Consider the following 22,580-nt stretch of genomic DNA (forward strand, 5'->3'; position numbering starts at 1 on the left):
TCAGTAGAAGCCCTCAATTCAAAGCAAACCCCCAGATTCTACTTTTAGCAGGGTCAGACATGCACCTGAGGGATGGGGGTGGTCTGGCAGCTCTCTTTGTCCCAGTTCTAGCCTGGCAAAAGGATCCTCTCATCCTTGCTACCCTCAGCTCCACTACAGGCAGCAGTGGATCCCACTACAGCATGATCCCAAATTATGAGGAATGTCATTTATACCCTGGCATTAGAAACCTAAATATTTCCAGCAGCCTCCCAATAAAATGGATCCCCACTCCACAGCCATGTGTGGATTTACCGCTCATGGATGGGATTTCACCTCTTGCTCGGTTCAGCACTTGTAGGAATGCTCAGAGATCCCAACAGGGCTACCACAGGATTTTCAAACCAGGTGATGTTTACACACCTGCAGCACACATGACTGGGTTCAGGTTCTCTCAAATATTCCCTCCTATCTCAGGAAAAGTGTCTTCCTCGTTGCACTCTCCCTGCCAAATCCTGTGGATCTAACATTTTAAAAATCCCTGCAACATAAAGGCTGCATTTTTCACTAAGTAACTCTGCACAGATCTCTGAAATCCCTACTCTGAGATATTTGAAATTTTGGGCAATCTGACAATTTGGTATTAGCTTAGCAGCCTTGGGAGAGACATTGCCTAATAAAAAGAGATTGGACAAACTCCAGTTAATTTTTAATCCTGAAAGTTGTCCAAAATCTTGCTTTTAATATTGCTGGTGAGGTATCCCAAGGAGCAGACACATAAATCAACGCATCAGCTCTCCCTGTGCTGCTGAAATACCATTTGCTACATTTCACCCTGCCTGGGTGGAGAGAGCAGGGGAGATTTTTGGGAATGCAGCGAGCTGAACCCTGTATCAACAAGCCTGTGCTGATGGGAACATCCTCCTGTCAGCTTGTTGGGAAAGGAACAAGGAGGGGGGGACTATCCCCCCTTCTTCCTCCAAGCTGTACTTGCACGAAAATTCAAAAAAGGAAGAAAATCCCCAAGGATTTTGAGTATTTTCCTATTCAAATCCTTTTGTTATTTTCTAGCATTTGAGGTCATCAAAAGGATTCCTTCAATTTTCTTCCCTTTTCACTGTTTCTCCCTGCAACCTACATTTTCCCATTATGATCCCTTATTATTTGGCACCCACGGCCCACATAGTTGTCCAGAACAATCCCTTGGACAGAAATCCTCCCATTTTAAAAGAAGGAATAATCAGGGCACGCCACAGAAGGAACAATTCAAGTTCCCACAACCTCCTGCTACACCCTGAGCCCTGCTGGTGCTGGCAAGGGAGTTGCCTGAGGGAAAACCCAACACACAGGAAAATTTGTTGGGGGAATCCACCACTCTCCTACCTCCAGTCAAGGGCATGGTGGAAGTTGGGGGAATTGCAAGGTTTGGATAGGACTGGATGGCAGGCTCAGAACTGGAGACTCATTGGAACAGGTGGGAACAGCCCCGTTGCCAAGGCCAAGTGACGGGAAATCCACGGACGCTCCTTTGGGCACCTCTCCACCCTCTCCTCTCCAGCCCAAGCGGTGTGGAGGCTGCAGCCAGGCGAGGAGGGAAGGGAGCAGGGAAAGGGAGAGGCAGCGCCGGGCTCTGACCTGATGAGCTCCTGCAGGATGTCGGCGCGGCCCACGCGCGCTGCGTGGTACACCGGCGTGCTGCGGTGGTGCCGGCTGCCGTTGGGATCAGCGCCGGCCTTCAGCAGGATCCTGGCACACTCCAGGTGCCCGTTGACCACGGCCACGTAGAGAGCCGTCTGCCCCTTGACGTCCACCAGGTCGATCTCGGCGCCCTTGCGCAGCAGGAAGTCCACGCAGGGCCCGTGGCCGGCGGTGGCGGCGATGCGCAGCGGCGTGCAGGGCAGCCACCCGCAGCACCACACCGACTTCTCATTGATCCGGCTGTGGTTAGGGGGGACACGCGGTTAGGGCAGCCCCATTCCCACCAGGAGGGTGCCCCCTGCACTGCCCAGGCTCCCCAGGGAAAGGGCACGGCGCCAAGGCTGAGGGTTTGGACAGCGCTGCCAGGGGTGTGCAGGGTGGGGCTGTTGGGGGGTCTGTGGGCTTGGACTGGATGGTCCCTGTGGGTCCCTTCCACTCAGGATAGGATTCTCTGATGTCTGGCACTTTTGGCAGCCCCAAAAAGCCCCTGTCAATTGCCTGACTGAAGCAGAGCAGTGCTTGGAATGGTGGGCTTTAGTTGTGCCAGGGGCTGCACACCGGCACAAACCTTGCCTCAAAAATCACCTATAAGAAAACCAAAACAACTTCTCCCTTCTGTCCCTTTGTAAAGGGAGATGTCCCAAACTGGTAGCCCAGAGAAGCTATGCCTGCCCCATTCCTGGAAGCGCCCAAGTCCAGGCTGGACAGGGCTTGGAGCAACCTGGTCCAGTGGAAAGTGTCCCTGCCCATTTCAGGGTTAGGATTAGGATGAGCTTTCAGGTCCAGATCTACCTCCAGATTCAAAGACATCACTTCTCTGCTCACTCCATCACTTGTTGAATGGAGCTGTGGGTCCCACCCTCCTCTTCCTGTCAAACTCTGCTTTTTCCCACAAAAAAACCCTCAGCCCGAGGGTCCCAAGAGCCCCAGCTGCCCAGGTAGCAGAGGAAAGGGCTGGCTCATTCTCATTTTTTGCTGAAATAACACTTTTTTTTTTTTTTTGAGGCTGGGAAACATTTAGCACTCTAAGCAGATTTCTCCATGATGCAGGAAAATTAATTAACTATCCCCACAGTCACAGGGTTAGCACTGGGCAGATTTTGCAACATGGGGTGTTTCAGGTTTATAGTTGATTATAATCCCTTTTGTATGTTTTCCCCATTATCCGTAGGCTCCCGTTTTCCTGGTATCGCATTCCTATCCTGATCTGAAAAGAGTTCATGCACAGCTGCCACAGCATCATGAGCAGCTGTGAGATCTGCCTCCTGGGAAACCAGGGGAACGATCCGGGGGAAAGGGGAGCATCCTGCCACCCTGCCACCTCTCCCATAAAATCCCCTGGAACTGTCCAAGGCCAGGCTGGACAGGGCTTGGAGCAAGCCGGGATAGTGGAAGGTGTCCCTGCCTGTGGCAGAAGGTGGGATAAGATGAGCTTTGAGGTCCCTTCCTACCCAAACCATGCAGTGGATGGGGGTCACCATAAGGAGCAGGCTGTGGAGACAGCGAGAACATCCTAGGAAACACCTCTCCCCAAAACCAGCGGGTGGGATGGGACTCCCAAACAGGTGCAGGCTGTGGGAACAGTGGGGAGAACACCCTGACACCTGTCACAAGAAAAAGGGCCGGGATGGGAGCCCCCAAAAGGCGCAGCAGCGAGCACGAAGCATCATCCCTGACACCTCTCCCACAAAACCTCCATCCCTGGCAGTCTCCCAGGCCAGGCAGGACGGGGCTTGGCGCACCCCGGGACGGCGGCTGCCGTGTCCCGGGCTGCATGCCCACCTCTGGAAGCTCTCGTCCTGCAGCAGGCTGCGCAGCGTGGGCAGGTCCCCCACGAAGGCCGCGTCGTGCAGCCGGGTGTCCTCGCAGCGCTCCAGCGGGTGGTCGCAGAACTGCTCCCGCAGCCACTCCTTCAGGTTGCGACCTGCGCTGGAGAGCGGCACACACGGCGGGGTGAGACAGGGCCGGCAAAGGGGGACACGGACCCCACCGCCCCGGGACCCCACGGTACCTGCCCGGGGCGGCCGCGTCCCCGCCCTCCGCCATCGCGCCCGCCGGCCCCGCTGCCCCGCCGGCCCCGGGCCCTCCCCCGGCCCCTCCTTCCCGGCCTCCCTTCCCGGCCTGATTGGGCCCGGCTCGCTTCCTGCTCCCGTTAAGGTGGATCCTCCCCGCCGCCGCTGTCAGCCGCCCTGGATTTGCTGAGGGAGCTGCGGCTGCCGGCTCCTGCTGCGGGCACGCCGGAGCCAGGACAGCGGGCAGGGCTCGGACAGCTGCCCGCAGCCTCATGGGCTCCTGGTCTCCCCGCTTCTGGTCCTTTTACCGGTCTTATCTCGGTTTTCCCGCAGCGCAGCTTCCGGGATCTTCACTTGGAAGGGATCCATGAGAATCCTCCAGTGTAACCCTGCACAGACCCCCCAACAATCCCGCCCTGTGCATCCCTGAGAGCATTGTTCAAATGTTCCTTGGGCTCTGGCAGCCTGGGGCTGAGCCCTTTCCCTGGGGGAGCCTGGGCAGTGCCCAGCACCCTCTGGGGGAAGAACCTTTTCCTGATATCCCACCTGACCCTCCCCTGACACAGCTCCAGCCACTCCCTCAGGTGCTGTCCCTGTCACAGAGAGCAGAGATTGGAGCTGTCCCTCGGGAGGAAGCTGCCAGCTACGCTGAGACCTCCTCTCTCTCTCCTCCTCCTCCTCTCCAAGCTGAACCAAGTGCCCTCAGCTGTTCTTCATCCCTTCACCATCTTCATTCTCTCTATTTCCTTCAGCATCTTTGTGACATTTCTTTGAACACTCTCTAACAGCTTTATATCATTATTGCTCCACAAGCGTTTAAAACACACCCTCAGCTTCTAAGTGCACATTTTCAAGTCTCCAGTGGCAGCAGGGAATGGTGGCCATCCATCCATCCATCCATCCATCCATCCATCCATCCATCCATCCATCCATCCTTCCATCCTTCCATCCTTCCATCCTTCCATCCATCCCCTCTCCTGCTGCTCTGTGGCAGGATATCCCTCCACAGACACCAGGCTCTGGCTGCAAACACAGTTTCCTGTGACTGTTGTAACTTGGGCTCGAGGAGCACGGAGGAGAGGGGCACAGTCTGCAAATCAAACCCGTTTTCTTTGCCTGCTGGAAGACCAGGAGGGGATGGGATTGATGGGAATTTCAGATCCACTAGCACTGCCACCTTCCCCTGCCTGCAGCCCTTACACCACAGGGTGAGGCACACCCGGGGCCAGCAGTTCCTTGCTTGGTTTCTAACCCCAATTTACAGCTGCATCCAGAGGCTCTGTGTGCCCCACTCTGTCCACTCTGGGCAGGGAAGCAGACCTACACATCCCTGCTGCATCCCTTGCCCATTTAATGGGAATACATTTAATGAGCTCCTCCAGCTCCAGTGAGGAGCAATGTGGGCTCATCCAGAGGAAAAAACATGTTGGCCCATGGGCTTTTTTTTCTTCTTTTTTTTTTTTTTTTTTTTTTTTAATTTGGAGCTGATTGTTCTCCCACAGGGAAAGTGTGGACAGGCAAGAAAGGGGAGCAGAGGATGCAACACTGTTTATTAGCAATATATCCATGTGGGAAAGCAGAGCCCTAGAGGGGAACAAAGGGATGGATAAACAGGACAGAAAAAGCTGGAGTTGCTCATGGTTTGAGGTTCCTTCAGTTCTTGCTGCAATGAAGGCAGAACCTTCTTACAGACCATATCCCAGGAGATTTTTCAGCAGTATGTCTCCTGAACCAGGCTTCGATTCTCTCCTTTTTTTTTTTTTAATTGACTTTTCCTTAAATGCACATGAAGAGCAGCCCATCCCATGTTGTCCTGACGAGTTCTTGTGCAGTGGTGGTGAGAGGGAGTGACTGTGCAGACTCAGCCTCCAGCTCTGGAAATCCATAGGTATTTAAGAGAAATTCCACGGGGAAATGTACTAAACTCTGCTAATTTCTTTCACTCCAAGTGGCTGCAGTGGGAAAGTGGAAATTTGCAAACAGTTCACCATTTGGTGAAGACCTAGGAAACGCTTTTTCCAAGTCTGGAGAAATCGTTTTGTCCAGCATATCCTGACAGCTCCTACCAGCTGTGCCAAGCTGAGGGCACAGGCTGTTGGCAATCCACACCAAAAATGGAGCCTCCAGGAGGAGACTTCCAGGATCTAAAAATAGTCACTTATCCAACAGAGCAACACATACTGGCTCACCCATTAGGCAACACCTGTTCTCCAGTCCTAATCCTGAAGCAATGTAAAAAACCCTTCAAATTCAAGAAATAAATAAATAAATAAATACATAAAGCAAATAGAACTCCTCCTGCTGATCCTGATCCAGAGGATCCCTCAACCACCCCCTCCACATTCACTAAGATTTGCCACTGCCCCTCCTGAGCAGACACATCCTCCTACTCCCCATCCTCTCCCAACTGTGCTCCTCATGCTTCAATTAAAACAAATTCAGCCATCCTGCTCCTGGAAACGGGACCCCTAGAAAGGACCAGAAAGGAATCAGCCCATCCACTGGGCTCCCACCAGAATCCCTTCCCAACAGGACTCCCTTCCCTTCCCTTCCCTTCCCTTCCCTTCCCTTCCCTTCCCTTCCCTTCCCTTCCCTTCCCTTCCCTTCCCTTCCCTTCCCTTCCCTTCCCTTCCCTTCCCTTCCCTTCCCTTCCCTTCCCTTCCCTTCCCTTCCCTTCCCTTCCCTTCCCTTCCCTTCCCTTCCCTTCCCTTCCCTTCCCTTCCCTTCCCTTCCCTTCCCTTCCCTTCCCTTCCCTCTCACCTGATCATGGCTGAGGGGAGAAGAGGGGGCAGGGGTGAACTCTGTTAATCCACTGCTTTTACTCCCTGGAATGAAGCCAGTGGTTGCATTTAGTGCCAGACTGAGAAGAAAATGCACCTCCCTCCCTCCCTCTCATTCCTGGATAAATGTGGACATCTTGCCTGAAAAGGACAATGATTTACACCTGGTGCTAAAACCAGTGGTTAGTCTCACCACCACCACCACCACCTCCAACGCCCTTTTCCAGGGGCACCACACCTTTTAAATCCACCTAGGTTCCTCCCAGACCTTCCAAGCAGCAGGAAAAAAGCTGCATTATGAAATACTTTGCAATTGTAACTGCTTCGATGCCAGGGTTGCAGTGAAGGAAAAGAAAGAAAGGAAGGGGGGAAAAAATGCCGTGACCAGAAGTGTAATTCACACTTAGCTCAGTCCATAAAACTTCTCCCTGCCTGGATACAAGCCATCGGCTTGGATTTGTAGTGAACTCTCAAGTGGAGTTGCCCTAGTGATAAATGCATCTGTGGGGAAAGAGGTAGGGAGAAAAAAGTCCCTCATGCCCCTGTTTTTAGCTCAGCCTGATGTTTTTCTGGGGAATTGGTGTGGTTCCTGAAGTGGACATGAAGGCATGCATTAACAACAGAAAACAGGAATGAGAGATGGGAGGAGAATTGAATTCCAGCATCCAGGATGTCATTAGGACTGGGGCTGGAAGCACAAACATGACAACAGAAAGGTTGCTTGGAGTCCAGGAAGTCAATCCTGCTGCAAATGGGCCTAAATACCTCTGTGCTGAGGGAAAAGAGGCAGCACTGATCATCAGCCAGCTGAGTTCTAACCTTCCCTCAGGTGTCCAGCACTTTGCTCCTTCCATCCTGACCGGGAGAAAGCAGAGGGTGTGGAGTGGAGATTCTACTGCAACACCACAGAAAGGCAGGGATAGAAAATCCCACCCATCATCATCATCATCCATCATCATGAGACAGAGCTGAACAGTCGCCCCACTGCTCCCAGGGAAACTGGGACAATCCGTCCTGACAGTGAGGGAAAAGGGCTAAAATTGAGTAAAGAGCCATCAGGATTAACACAATTAAGGAAAAATAGCCCTAAAAAGGGAGTATTCCCTACTGGCTGCGCCCAGAGGGGTGTGGGTCACAGCACCTCTGGTTGTTGGAATTTTGGTTAGGATTTTCAGCCTTGCCCAGAGGGTGCCCGATGATAAGGAAACAGGCCAGGGTTGTCCTACACATCCCTTCCATTTCTCCCAATTAAATTATGGGACTCGCTGCTTTTTCCTCATCCTTTTCCTATTATTTATTTCCATTAAGGGCATGAAAGGATCTGGAAATCCTTGTGGGCTGTGCTGCAGGAACACCTCAGGAGCATGAAGAACCCAAATCCACCAGCCTGGTGTCTCCAGTAGGATACAGCCACAGGTTCCCAGCTCATGGATCAAGCACAGTTGCAGACATTTTCTTCTCCAGGGCCATCATCACAAACAAGTTTGAGGCAGGGAAGGAAAACACTGATGGAGCTTTTATCACCATTTTCCAGGAGAAGCAGCTATCCTTTGATGGCAGATGTGGGAATTTCACAGGAGAAGTGGGCGTCTCCTTTACCTCAGTCCACAAAGGAAACACCTCCTTACAGGCAGGTTAGAAAATACCAAAAAATCTGCTTAGGACAAGTTTCCATCCAAAAAGGCAAAGGGCTGCCCAGGAATGAGTCACTCAGGAACGTTTCAGCCCAACTCCCACCAGGGATTTGCAGACAAAAGGGATTTATTTATATTTTTAGCTGTTTGGGTTTTTTTAACTCTTCAAAAAATATTCAGATTTTGTTGGGAAAATAAAGCTGGAAAGGTTTTTTTTTCACACCCACACCCCTGCCCCAATGTTTTTGCCACTTGAACAATTTCTTTCAGCACTCATGTGGAATTGTCAGAAGAAATAGCTCAAGGAAAAGCAAGAATGTGGAGGGAAAAAGAGCTGGTGAGGAGAAAAGTTTGCACAGGAGTTGGACCTTGATGATCCTTGCGGGTCCCTTCTAACTCAGTGATTCTGTGATTTCACATCCCTCCCTCTTCCCCTGAGTCTGGCCATTGTCCTCTTCATCCCAAACCTGCATTTCTGACACACAGAGAGGTCAAGCACTGAATATTTCATAGAAATTATTGAATGGTTCGGGGTGGAAGGGACCTTCCAAGATCCTCCAGTCCAACCCACCAAACAGTGAACATTCCATAGAAGTCATAGAACTATTTGGGCTGGAAGGGACCTTTAAAGGTCATCCAGTCCAATGCATGAAGGCATTCCAGGCAGTCCAGATCTATGCCCAGGGATGCAGTTCCCAGTGCCTTGGGAGTGAGGTTTTAAATGAGGTCTGCTACAGAATTTGGTGTGATCAGCACTGAGTAGCCCTGTCAGAAACCTGCATTAGTGACAAAAAGCGCATCAAAAACCCCACAGCAGCATCTACACCTCCACATTCCCTCAGAGGAGGTGGTTTGGGAGGGGCATCCAGCTAGGAACAGGTATCAGGAGCTCCACAGCGTTGGACATCTGTGGAAAAGCACAAAGGTGACGAATTCTGTCAAAAAAGAGAAAATACAGCAAGCAGGGGACTGTGCAAAAATAGGAGACATAAACAGATGAATTAGGCGAGCTCTCTGGGCACTCTGGCCTTGCCAGGGCTTAGCTTTCCCACCTTAACACCGTGCTCTCAGCACGCTTTTTTCCCTGAAATTCCCTGGAAATAGTGCTGCCCATCCACCTGCTCCGCAGCTAGAGAATCCCAGCTGTGGCATTCACATTCTCAGAAAAATCCCTTCGCCCAGGATTCTTCTCCTGGGAAGCTGAGAAGCCTCAGAGAATAAGGAAAACAATTCTTATCTCATTTGCTTCTCCTGTGTTGTGCTCATGTGGAATGTGTTTGGGGATTGTTTACCCACAGGTGATTGTTCCATTGGATTCTGCTGTGAGTTGTTTTCACTCTTTGGCCAATCAGGGCCAAGCTGTGTCAGGGCTCTGGAGAGAGTCACGAGTTTTCATTATTATCTTTTTAGCATTCTGTTAGTATCCTTTCTGTATTCTTTAGTATGGTATTGTTTAGTATTCTTTAGTATAATAGAGTATCACAAAATAATAAATTAGCCTTCTGAGAACATGGAGTCAGATGCATCATTCCTCCCTGCCACAGGGGTGCCTGCAAATACAATACCCAGTGCTGAGTGAGTGCAGGCTCTCAGGGCTGCCCCAGGCACAAGGGTCTCTTTATGGAGCAGCTCTCCAGGCACACAGCACCCGGAGCAGCCTGGGTGAACCGGCAGAGAAAAATAAACATCCTTCTCCTGGAAGTGCCTCACACAATTTCATTAAGCCAGGCTGCAGCGGATGTGTGTTTATTGAATGGAGAAACAAAAAGGGGGGAAAGAAGGCCCTGGGCTGCCCTGCTGAGGGGGGATTTAATGAAACCCAACCAAGCAAGAACCACCTCCGCCCTGCTCGAAGCCCAGCGCTAAAAAAAGAACCCCCAAAGTCATTTTTAGCCGCGATTTCCGTGAGTGCGCTGTGGGCTCCAAACCAATCCCTGAGGAAGGAAAGAAAGGTGTCTTTGGGAGGGAGGGGCGCAGGAATTCCAAGCAGCATTCCTGCCTGTTTTCCAGCAGGCCCTGGATGCTGGCCCACCTTCGAAGTGGGCTGTGAACACAAAACATTTCCCCCCTTGTTTACCCTGCTCCCATCCTGGCCTGGCTGCTGCTCGCTAATTAAGAAATTAAAATGAACCCTTGGCTCCACACATTCCTCCCAGGAAAGGGATTTCTCTTAAAGGTGTTCCAGGTAATTTTTCTCTGCTTGTGTTGTCTCTTTTTTCAGTTGGAAGTGGCTCCAGGGACGCTGCTTAAAATGTTTCAATTACCAAAACTCAGCTTCCAGTCTTGTTGCTCAGAGAGGCTGTGGTGCCCCTGGATCCCTGGAAGTGTTCAAAGCCAACTTGGACAGGGCTTGGAGTAACCTGGGATAGTGGAAGGTGTCCCTGCCCATAGAATGAAATGAGCTTTAAGGTCCTTCCAACCCAAATTACAGGATACTGTGGGGAAAATAATGCTGATGATCCTTTTTGCAGCATCTCTCTCACCGGTGATGCAATATTTCTTTTATCAGATGACCCCAAGTTCCTGTTTCTCCACTCAAAAAGAGGTCATGCAGTGGAGATACTTTAGAAATGTCACCCTGCTGTGCTTGAGAGGCACAGAAAACACAGCTAGCCGTGCCTGAAGGATGTAAAAATGTTTTACTTGTGATCAGGACAGCAATATAGCAATAAAAACTTTAAATGCTACTAGAAAGGTCTGATTTTAGCTTTCAGAATCACACAATGCTTTATTCCTGCACTCAAAAAGATTTGCAAAGGGAGGTGAGTGGTTTTACTGCACATGGCTGGGCTGGGGTAGAGGAGCAGAGATAATTATTATCCCTAATTAAGAATCCATACAAACCTATTAAGGCTTTGTTCCTCAAAGAGTGAAAGTTAAGCTCTAATCCAGCACAGTTCACTCTTACTTTTGTTTGTTTAATTAAAAGCTAAACCTAAAGAAAATGGCAAGAAAAGGGGAAAAAAAAAAGGAACAAAAAACTCCCCCAAACAGTCACCAGCACCTGGTTATTGCCAGAATCCAAGGGTATGGAATCTGACTCCCATTGCCTTCATCAGCTCAGGATTTGACAAATCAAAGATTATTTAGATTTTTCAGGGCCTCACAACAGCTCAGACAAGCCAAAAGCTGAGCACTCCAGCCTCAGCCTTATTAGCAGCCATTTTCATAGCCATAAACCAAAAGAACAATGTCTCATTTTCTAATTAATGCAGATTGTCATTAATAGATCCCAACAAAGCTGCCTTTCATTCCTTTCCTCGCTGGTGCATTTGGTGAAGCACTTAAAGGGGGCCAGCCCAGTGCACGCACAGAACTGTTTTAATTACATCCTGTGAATTTATTTTTCCAGGGAGAAATATTTCTCAGGGAAAACGTCTATAAAAGTAACTTTAGAAGCAAAGTAATTTTGTGTGTGTTTCCTATAGGAAATCTGTTTAGTTTAAGTCCCAGGTTCTAACACTCTCTTTCATGCAGCAGCGTGACCTGGAGAATGCTGCTGACAGCCACGGTAAAATCCTGGTATCTCCTTCTGAAATGAAATTCCTGATGGATTTGGGAGCTGTCTCTTGATGGGAGCTGGCCTCCTCCCCTTTGATGGGATTTCCCTTGCAGGGGTCACAGACACCCCCCAAAAGGGGCACCTCACCTTCAGGGCTGCTCCAGGTGTGGGTGTTGTGTTTGTGAGTTATTTTTACTGTCATTTGTTTAACCCAGGGCTTGGTTGGAGTCTCCCTGCTCCAAGAAGAAAAACTTCGTGGATTTTTCAGCCATCAAAGTGAGAGAGTTCCATGGAAATGTATCCTCCAGGAGGGGCTGTGCTTGGGTTTCAGTGTTTATTTCTTTCCCTTAGGAAGCGACAAAGCTGGAAATTCCAGCCCATGGCCCCTTTGTCACCCTTAAACTTCTCCTTTCTGGGTTCTGCTGTTGTTCCACCTTCCAACTTCATCCTGATCCCCTGGAGCTGCACCTGGAGCAGCTTCCCTCACCTGGCTTCCAAAGGGAGGGAAAAGCAGCTTTTCCTCTGGATTAACAACAAGGTACTGGGACAACTTCAGAGTGTGCAGTGTGTGCCCTGGCTGGTGAGGGAACATGAGTGACCAGGCTGTCCTTCCCAGACTGCAGGACTGGAAAATCAGCCTGGCTTTGTGCATGGAGCTGTGGAGCTGCTTGGGCTGGAAAGGCCCTCTCAGACCACTGAGTTCAGCCACTTCCCAGCCCCACCAAGCCCACCCCTAACCACATCCCCCATTGCCACATCTACACGGCCTTTAAGTCCATGAATAAAAGCCCATTTCAGGCGTAAGGCAAAAACCTGAAAGAAAATCCAGGGAAATCAGCAATTCCATTGGCAGAGTGTGGAGGATCAGCTCTGCCAGCTACAAAACCCTCTCCCGGTTCCTTCCTCCTTGTGGTGACTGAATGTTTCCACTTCGCACTCCAGGCAGTGCATTAGTGGTACCACAAATGGGTCTGTAAGGACCAGTTTTAATCTCGGGAAAGCCAGTCTTTCAATGCCACAGAGTGTGCTGCCACATTTCCACAGCCAAACACACGTGGGAAATGGGCGGGAAGTGCTGGAGGCCAACAACGCAGGAGAACCATGGAATCACAGAGGGATTTGGGCTGGCAGGGACCTTAAATCTCATCCAGTTCCACTGTGACCATGGGCAGGGACCCTTCCACTACCCCAGGGTGCTCCAAGCCCCATCCAGCCTGGCCTGGGGCACTTCCAAGGATCCAGGGGCAGCCACAGCTGCTCTGGACACCCTGGGCCAGGGCCTCAGTGCCCTCACAGGGGAGGGTTTCTTCCCAATATCTAAAATAAACCCACTCTATTTCAGTTTAAAGCCATTCCTCTTGAAGAAGTTATGGCTACAGGAAGGATCAACTCACCTGAAAAACTCCTAGAACTCCTGGAGAGTGGAAGGCGCTGTGTTGAACAGAGGGAGCACGGAATAGCAAGGCTGGCATTTCCAAAACACCTTCCACTTGGACTGGTGTGAGGGAAAAAGCCAAGGGGCCAAGGCCTGGAGGTCTCCAGATGGAGAAGTCCAAGGCTGGAACACGCCATCCTTCTGCAGGAGATTGACACTGACTCCAGGGACACCTCAGGTTTGTGCTTTTAACCAACTCCCCCTGTAGATAATCTTCCCCCTGTGAAAAGATTTAGTGCCTAATGTGAGAAGAAACCATGGAAATCCTGAGGATACACAGGAGGCTGCAGCTCTGCCCTTTGCCTGAGGCCTTCTTTGAAGGGTTCAAACAGCTTTTTCCATGGCTGATCCTTCCCTGCTGGCTCTCCTGGCAAGGCAAGGACACTCAGCTCTCTGTGGCAGGGGACAGAGGAGGTTTTATGTCCCATCTCCCAGGCTTGTCCCTGGGTAAGAACCACCCTGTGAGAGTGCTGGGATTTAGGTCATTTCCTCCTTCCTTCACTCCAGGGGTTTTAATTAACATTGCCATTGCACTCCTTAATTTGACCACACTCCTGGCTTCCAGGTTAAGCCCCCCTTTCATTTTTTCCCCTGGTTCTGATCCCTTTAAGACCCAGCTGTAAAACTCCGCAGACCTCGTGTCGTAACACTCCATAATCACACTCGGACTGGAGTAACCTGGCAGAAATCAGCTCGTTCCTGGGGATCCAGGGGGATTGGGAGCAGCATCCCATTCCTTGCTGAGCTCCAGCAGGGCTGCTGGATGCTTCCCACTGCAGGTTGTCTTGGCAGGGCCCTGTGGCAACCACTGGGATGAGCTGAGGCACCTTGTGGAGGGTCCTGTATTTCTGTGGAGAGGGGTAAGGCGGGAGGGGAAAAACAAGATTCTTTTTGTGTTGTGAGTGTCCAGGAAAGCGATCTGTGTGTGAAGACAAAAGCCTGCCAGTGCAGAAAATGGAGTCATGAGTCCTTTGGAGCACACACACACACATGTGGGCACGTTCATCCACCAAAACTAGGCTTTCACTCACAGGTCATGAAATCCTGGAATGGTTTGGGTGGGCAGGGATCATAAAGCTCATCCAGTGCCACCCCTGCCATGGGCAGGGACACCTTCCACTATCCCAGGCTGCTCCAAGCCCCATCCAGCCTGGCCTTGGGCACTTCCAGGGATCCAGGGGCAGCCACAGCCGTGCCAGGGCCTGCCCACCCTCACAGGGAAGGATTTCTTCCCAATACCCAGACTAAACCTCATCTCTTCCAGTTTAAAGCCATTCCCCCTTGTCCTCTCTGCCCTGCAACGTGCTGCAGCCCTGTCCTTACACATTTTCCCTCCTGGCTGCACTTTCCAGGCCCTCATCCAACCCTCTGAGGAGCTTCCCATTGAATGGAGCAGGTCTTGGATCAGGTGCCTGGAGTGAAACCCGTCCCAGCCAGATCCCATGGCGGCGGTGTCCTTTGGGAGCCTGGGTTTCAGTCCCAGCCTTGGCTCCCTCTCTGAGCTCTCCACAAACCTCTCCTGGTTTTGCTTGGCCTCTCCAGAGCTGCCTGTGGGCTCCGTGGTGGCTCAGGTTACTCGCTGATGGCCTGCTCTCCTCCCTCTGCCTTTCAGGAAGGGTTCACTCCAGGATTTATAACAGGTTCTTGGTAGCACCCTCTGTACTTCAATCTGTGAAACCATTTCAGTTTAACCACCTGTTTTCACACGCTCATAATTTCACAAAGCATCCACCTTTTGGGATAAAATTTTCCATGCTTCAGCTCTTGCCTGAGGTGCTAGTTTGTTGGGTTGGGGGTTTTTAACTTTAAATACAATTCCAAAAGAAAAAGTAAGTTTGATCCAAATCCATTCCACATTTCTGTGCTTGGCCCCAGGCAAGAAACTTTCCCCGTTAAAAAAAAAAAAAAAATTCTAACCACACTTCTTGTTGTGGAACTCAAAGGAAAAAAAATTCTGCTCAAGAGCTGCCACAAACACTGTAGGAAAAGGATTGGAGCCCAGCCATGGGCTGAAAAACCCTGATCCACCCCAAAGACTTGAAAATGAGGTGCTTCTCCTGCCTTGCTGTCAGGCCGTGGGTGGTACAGAGCCTGGGGTTCCTCTGGCACCAGAGCCCATGGCCAGGCTCTGCCCCAGCCTCTCCTGGAGCCACTGGGAGCTCTTCTATAAAAATGGAATTTTTATAGAAGTCCATCATGAATTATGGGTGGGGTCAGAGTGCCCTGGGGTCAGGAGGAGCTTCCCGGTGACATCGGCCACTGGGCAGGCTCAAGGGGCTGCTGGGGTCGGGGGGAGAGGCCAGCACAGGTTGTAAAATATATCCCAGGTTTTTCCTTGGATTTTTCACTCCCTGCTCTTCAGGATACCCTGGGAAATGGAACACAAAGAACTAACAGCTGGCTGTGAGATCAAGCAGTCAAAGTAATCAGGAAATTGTTTTTAAAAGCTTTCCATTGCTCCAGAAATAATGTCTCAGCTTCTCTGTGCAGTTTGTGTTCTGCCCAGTGCTGACAAACACATCACTTGTCCTGTCTGAGCCTGTCCTCACTCCTGTCACCAGAGCCACAGACAGGGCAAGCAGAACAGTCCTGACCCCAAAACAGGGCTCTGGCTGTCCCCAGCAGCATTTTCCTCCTCCTGCCCTGTCCCACTAATTGCCTCCATGGATTAATTCCTGGGGGCACAAGCCTTCACTCTCAGCTCCAGCTTGGAAATCCATAACCTGGAAGTGTCCAAGGCCAGGCTGGACAGGGCTCGGAGCAGTCTGGGATAGTGGAAGGTGCCCTTGCCCATGGCAGAGGGTGGGGACTGGATGGGCCTTAAGGTCCCTTCCAACCCCATCCAGTCTGGGATTCTGTGATTCCTGGAGTGCAGAAACACAGTTCAGCCCAGGCTGGATATTTTTCCCAATATCCCATCAGAAGGAGTGGGAGCTGACCACATGCCCATGTGGATTAATCCCTGCTGGGAGCACTGGGAGTGTGTGGAGGTGTGGAGGTCACCCAGCACAGGCAAAGCTGGGCCAGGTCCACACGTTACTGTTTGATTTAACAAAGGGAACTTTGCACTTGCACAAAATAAGTACAAATTTTCTGGCCAGGCACTGGCAATGAGCTGGAAGTGAAACCCAGTGGGCATCAGACACTTCACACAAACCCTTGGCAAATTTCAGGGTTACCTGGGCACCAAAATCTGCCCTTGACAAACCAACACTTCCCCAAAAGTGCAACAGAACCTCCTGCCCACCGGCTCCTTTCCTGCAGGGCCCGCATGGCCATCACTCCATGAATTTGGGAAGGGCTTCCTGCCTCCTGGAAGGGCACCAAGCACACTTTTCACCATGGGATGGCTCCCCACAAAGCCCAGCCTGGTGCTGAGGGCAGAAGTGGGAGTTCCCCCACGTTCCCCACCTCTGGAAGCAGCTGGATGCCTTGGGGTGGTCCCGTGCTCCTGGAGCTCTGGGCAGTCCCACACAGAGAGCAAACACAGCCCTGACACCTGAGAAAGTGACACTGGAGCTAAATCCCACCTTCTCAGCGTTCCCACACGGCTCCCGGTGGCTCCGGCAGCAGGTCTGGAGGCAGCACAATAGAACAGTACTTGGGTGTGAGAGACCTGGGGCTCCCACCTTGCTCCAAAGACAAGGATCCCATTAATGGGAGCTCCCAGTTCCCGGCCCAGAGGGGTTAAACATAAAACCAGCCCTTTCTTGACACTTCCCTGGAATGCTGGAGCTCAGGAGCGCTGAAACTGGAGGAGAGCACCTTCCCTTCCTGCCAGGTTACCTGAGCAGCACCAAGCTGTGGTGGGTGGCCTGGAATTCCTCCTGGCTGCAGGGCTGGTCCCCTGCAGGAATGCTGACACTTTTCTTTTGCTCTCCTCTCCTTTTCCCATGAGTGAGGACAGGCACAGTTTTCACACTGAAAACCCCTCACCCTCTGGAGATTCCACTGGCTCTTCTGCTCAGCAGCTTCCCCCACCCAGGCTGCTCAGGATCATGGTTGGATGGGGTCCTGGTCCACTGGAAGGTGTCCCTGCCCATGGCACAAGATTATCTTTAAGGTCCTTCCCAACCCTAACCATTCTGGGATTCTGTGCTTCCTTTAAATCAGGGTCTCTTGGAGCACACTCCAGAACTGATATCCCTTTGCTCTCCTCTCAGGACATTTGTGTTGGACCCAAACTGTTGGGACCTTTATTCAGCTGCTGCCCTCCCAGGAGCAGCAAGAAGCAGGAATGAAGCTCCTAGTGAAACCAGAACAAATAAACCTTCCTGTACCTCAAGCTGCACGTCCCCCAAAGGGCTCTGCATTTTTGTCCAACCTAAATAACGCTGCCTCTCCTCCACGTGCAGCTGTCAGGGAAGAAAACCCCACACCAGAGCAGGGAGATGCCCAAAGGAACCTCTGGCCCCATGGGAAGCTCGTGCTGGAGCAGGGTCCTGGCAGAATGTGTGGCCCCACGGATAAAGGGACCCACACTGGTCAGTTCCTACAGGACTGACCCCATGGATAAAGGGACCCACACTGGTCAGTTCCTACAGGACTGACCCCATGGACAAAGGGACCATCCTGGAGCAGTTCCTACAGGACTGACCCCATGGACAAAGGGACCATCCTGGAGCAGTTCCTACAGGACTGACCCCATGGATAAAGGGACCCACACTGGAGCAGTTCCTACAGGACTGACCCCATGGATAAAGGGACCCACCCTGGTCAGTTCCTACAGGACTGACCCCATGGATAAAGGGACCCACACTGGTCAGTTCCTACAGGACTGACCCCATGGACAAAGGGACCATCCTGGAGCAGTTCCTACAGGACTGACCCCATGGATAAAGGGACCCACCCTGGAGCAGCTCCTACAGGACTGACCTCATGGACAAAGGGATCTACCCTGGAGCAGTTCCTACAGGACTGACCGCATGGACAAAGGGACCCACACTGGAGAGTTCCTGAAGGACTGACCCCATGGATAAAGGGACCCACCCTGGAGCACGGAAGAGAATGAGGAGTCTTCCTCTGAGGAGGAAGCAGCAGCATAGCCCATGAGTGATGATTTGACCCCAGTCCCCATTCCATATCTCCCTGTGCCATTGGAAGGGAGGAGAGAAAACCAGGAGTGAAGTTGAGGCTGGGAAGAAGGGAGGGGTGTGCAGAAAGTGTTTTTAAATTTTGGGTTTATTTCTTGTCCCACTCTGATGAGACTGATAATAAATAAATCTAATTTCCCCAAATGGAATCTGTTTTTCCCATGACAGTGATTGGTGAGTGATGTCTCCCAGCCCTTATCCCAACCCCTGAGCCTTTCCTTACATTTGTCTTTCCTGCCTGGTTGAGGAGGGGAATGCTCAAGCAGCTTTGGCAGGCACCTGGAATTCTGAGCAGCCAGGGTTAACCCACCACAGATGGTCAGGGGAGTAACTTGGGTATTGTGCAGAGGAGCATCTGGGGCTCTTTCTCTTCCCACTGCCACCTCTCCAGTTAAAATAAAAGAAAGTAAAATAAAATTAAACAGCATTGTGCAAATGGCTAAGAGCTGTTTGTCTGCCTTTAGCAGGATGTGAGGAGGCAAAACTGCTGGCACAGGGTGCCCAGAGAAGCTGTGGCTGCCCCTGGATCCCTGGAAGTGTTCCAGACCAGGTTGGATGGGGGCTGGGGGAAACCTAGGGTAGTGGAAGGTGTCCATGCCCATGGCAGGGGGCGGAATGGGATGAGCTTTAAGGTCCCTTCCAGCCCAAGTCCCTCTGGGATTCCATGAAAGGCCAGGTCTCTGTGCTCTGGCCACCAGTGTCACTCATGGTTGTTTCTGTCCCCTCCTGCCTCCAGCCCACGATGCTGACCCAGGCCCCAGCTCAGGTTCACTCCGGTTTCCAGCCCTGTAACGTGCACTGGAAGTTCTGCCCAGATTTATTTGAATTGGACAGGAAAACTTCCTTTCTCCCTCCCAAGGTTAAAGCCAGAGCAGCTTGGAACCTCCAGCTTGGAGCAACTGCTGCTTATCCAAACAGCTTCTCCTTCCCAGACGTGGATCCCCAGCTCCTCCCTAGCTCAGCCGACACTTGGGCTCCAGCAGCAGCAGATGCTGCTCCAAAAAGCAGAGAAAACCTGAAAGCACAGGAGAAATTAAGCACTCTTGCCACTGAGCTAATCCCAGGGAAAGGTGCTGGCCAGGAAGGAATCCCTGCCAGCCTGGGAATGAGGAGACACTGGGCAGCTCCTGTCCCACTCCTACCCCTTTCCTTCTAGACCCACTCAGTCCCCTGTTTGTTATCAAAGCTCTCTGCTGAACTTTGGGGTTTGTTTAGGAGAGTGGGATAGAGCTGGGGTGCCATAGTTTTGTCCTGGATGCAAGAAAACACTTTCAGTTTAATGTAAGAAAAGGGACAGGTCCTGTTACGGCCTGGCTGTGCAGGATCTGCTGTCCTTCCCAGGGAAAAGAAATTCCTGCTGTTTGTGTATCTATTTGGGCTGGATCTGTTATTTCAGGTACTTTAATAGTTTCTCCTTTTCCTTCTCTGCCTGGGCCCATTGCCTCATGCTCTTCACTAGCCAAAAAATGCCCAAAAGGGGAAGACAGCTGTGAGGACAAAGCCCACCTTGCACGTCCCCCCAGACCTGAACACGCCCAGCCAGGAGCCCCAGTGACCCAGCCAGCACCTGAGCAGGAGTGACCTGGAAAAAGCAGCCAAACCCATCCATCCCTGCCCACTCCTGGGCACACAACAAAGCCAAGCCTGTGGGAGCCAGCAGGGCATAAAACAAGGCTGACCCAAGCAACCTCTGCCTCACAAGCCATAAATCTTGGGGGGAATTCCTCTCCCTTTTCTCCTGGGAAGCATTTCCCTACTGTGGCTGCCACCAGCTCATGGATTTGGGTAGGAAGGGGTGGGAGCTAATCCTTTTTTCATCATGTTAAATTAAACTATAAACCATAGCTCTTAATTCCTTTTAATTAAATTTCTCCCTGGAAAACGGAAATGTTATTTTGCCATGTTTTTTCACAAAACAGGGCACGGAAGAGACGAACCCTTGGTGTTGCAGGGAGTTTTCCAGGGAGTTGTGGGGGGTGCCTGGGGCTCTCCAGGAGCTGGAGGGGACTCCGTGGCTTGGAGATCTCAAATGCATCCCTTGTGCTAGACTGGCTCCCCTCCACGAGGGTAAATCTGGGAGGCGGGAAGGGCACAAATTCACCTGAGGCAGAGTTCAGTCATTTCAGGTAAGTGAAGTCTTAGTGCCAACCCATCCCTTTGGATTCTCCTGCTGGAGAAGGACACATCTCCAAAAATTCCTGAAACACTTCTACACAGCCACAGTGCTGCCTTTCTCTGCTACACCATCCCTCTGTGGTGGTTGCTTCCCCAGTGGATGGACCTGAGAGGAATGAGGGATTTGTCTTTACAAACCAGCTGTGGGTCTGCTGGGAGATAGAACCAGCACTGGGAGATAAAAGAAACAATGGGAAGGATTCCACTGATTGATGAATGGAAAAATATTTTTTACTTTTACAAATCGACTTTAGGTTTGCTGATAAATGAAATTGGACATTGAAAGATGAAAGAAACAATGGGGGAGAAAAACACCTAAATTCCATAAGAATTAAAAATTAAAAGGGAGGGTTCTACATTAGAGGGAAATCTCTGGTATCAGGCAGAAGGTTTCAGGAAGTCTGTACCTCTCAAGTACCTCAGCCAATGGGGAAAGAGAGAAGGGCGATGAGGCTGGGAAACTGGGATAAAAAGGAGGCTGCATCCTCCAAAAATCAGAGAGACCCCAGGGGAATGCCACATGGCCTCTCCCTTTATTCTAATAAAGTTACAGGACTCCTTTGTCTCCTTTTTGGACATAAACCTCTGGTGTTTGTGGATCAATTTTCCTAACAAATCCAAGGTGCTTTGGGGGAAAAAAAGATTATAAAACGAGTGAGAAACCCAGCCTGGACTCGGGGACATCACAGCTGAGTTTGAGATGGGACGTTCCACACATTGTGCCCATTCCCTGGGGAGCCTGGGCAGTGCCCAGCACCCTTTGGGAGCGCTGTGGTTCGAATTTATTTTATTGATTCCTTGTTAAGTGGTTTGTTCTGTTGTACCCCCATGTTCTCCCCAAGCTGGTTTACCCCTGGGTTTTACCCTCCCTCAGAGCTGTCCCTCATGCCATTCCCTGCCCTTTGTTCCAGCTCTCTCCCTGCCTGTCAAGGCAACCCAGCCCTTGATTCCCGAACCTTCCCTGCCACTTAAATCCCTGACTGCACTACCCCTTTGGAATTCCCCTCCTCCTGGAAGCCCCACTGGCCCCTGTGACCCATCCTCTCCACCCTCCTACCCCAACTGGCCCCAGACACTCGATGGAATCCCCTCACTCATCCCCTGAGGATTCCCTGTTGGTTCATTGTTTGTGTCCACCCCGTGACTTGTATCTGTACAAAGCCCCTTGGACAATACAGCTGGGGGCTTTTTGGCTGCTCCCTTCACCTGGAATAAACTGTTCCTTGTGGAACCTCAAGATGGAGAGCCTTGTCCTTTCCTCTGCCTGGTCCCTGTTGTGGCTTGTGTCTGGCACATGAGAGCAAGTGGCTCTAAAAGTTCTGCCTCTGCTAAATCCCCATCCCCAGGCAGTTCCCCACTCCTGGCGCGGCACCGGAGTTCTGAGAGCCAGCCCGGGTTCCAGCAGCCACTTCAGGGGAGAAAAACCTTTTAAATATCCCTCCGGAGCCTGCCCTGACACAGCTCCAGCCGCTCCCTCAGGTCCTGGTGCTCAAGAAATCAGCAGGATGTGGACGCAGCTCAGATCGCCAGGGTGGCTGGGCAGGGGACGCTGGGCACTGGCGTTTCTGGGGAGCAGAGGGTCTCTCACAACTCCAGCTTGGACCCTCCTGTGCCTGAATTCCATCCAAATCCCCCGCCACACACCTCAGCCTTCCCTTCCCTGAGACCTCTGCCATTCCCGCCCTCGGGAACAGCCTCCCGCACCCAGAGCCCTCACAGACTCAGATCCAGCCGAGACCCCTGAGCTCACCCCACGTCCCTTCCTTCCTTCCAGCCTCCTCTGTCCCTCAGTGCTCCTGGCCTGGGGAGGTCCTGTCACCCCCGTGTCCCTCCCTGCCCCAAACCACACGCTTTGGGATCCTGCACCTTTGCAGCTGAGGAACATTCCCGGAGGCCTCGGGGCTGGCAGCCCCTCCGACCTGCACGGCACAGGAATGTCAGGCACGTCGTGAAACGCAAATCCCGCTTCCCAGAACTGTCAGGCTCCATTAGCGCCGCCGGGGCTGACAATGAGAAGGGCTTGCGATCCCAAACCACCGCTCCGGCGAAGTTTCCTTTGCTAATGAACCACCCACAGGCTGAAACACAACTCCGGGCCCGGGCTGCGCACACACACATCCCCAGCTCCTCCGCCAGGCACAGCTGCTCCCTCGGCTTTCTCGGGGCTGCCTCCTCAACCTGCCTCAGCTCCGAGGCGTTGTTCCATGCCTGGAACACAGAGCAAATCCAGAGAGCCAGGGCTGCGTGATGTTAAAATGCTGTTAAACCAGCA

General features: G+C 51.7%; 1 protein-coding gene and 1 long non-coding RNA gene across 8 annotated transcripts in view; both read right to left on the reverse strand.

The window, feature by feature from the left end:
- ASB1 (ankyrin repeat and SOCS box containing 1) overlaps positions 1–3,972 on the reverse strand; it is a 30,742-nt gene extending 26,770 nt beyond the window's left edge. For all 6 annotated transcript variants that reach the window (XR_010368894.1, XR_010368895.1, XM_064433415.1 and 3 more), the window contains exons 1-3: positions 3,689–3,972; positions 3,460–3,606; positions 1,615–1,917 (exon numbers count right to left, since the gene is read on the reverse strand). Coding sequence is in view for 4 of the 6 variants with exons in the window: in XM_064433415.1 (XP_064289485.1) it covers positions 1,615–1,917; positions 3,460–3,606; positions 3,689–3,963 (725 nt within the window). In the remaining 2 variants the exon portion in view is untranslated. The remainder of the gene's footprint in view (positions 1–1,614; positions 1,918–3,459; positions 3,607–3,688) is intronic.
- Positions 3,973–5,225: 1,253 nt separating this feature from the next.
- Positions 5,226–22,245, reverse strand: LOC135308467 (uncharacterized). 2 transcript variants are annotated; one of them, XR_010368897.1, is made up of 4 exons: positions 22,175–22,245; positions 13,000–13,260; positions 6,450–6,514; positions 5,226–6,157 (listed from the first exon to the last, which is right to left on the reverse strand). It is a non-coding gene; the product is annotated as an uncharacterized LOC135308467 (long non-coding RNA). The 2 variants fall into 2 exon arrangements; XR_010368896.1 differs by lacking the exon at positions 22,175–22,245 and adding an exon at positions 21,953–22,000.
- Between the last annotated feature and the right edge of the window lie 335 nt (positions 22,246–22,580).

The sequence above is a fragment of the Passer domesticus genome, chromosome 10 (assembly GCF_036417665.1).
Source record: "Passer domesticus isolate bPasDom1 chromosome 10, bPasDom1.hap1, whole genome shotgun sequence".
In the NCBI taxonomy this organism is placed as follows: Eukaryota; Metazoa; Chordata; class Aves; order Passeriformes; family Passeridae; genus Passer; species Passer domesticus.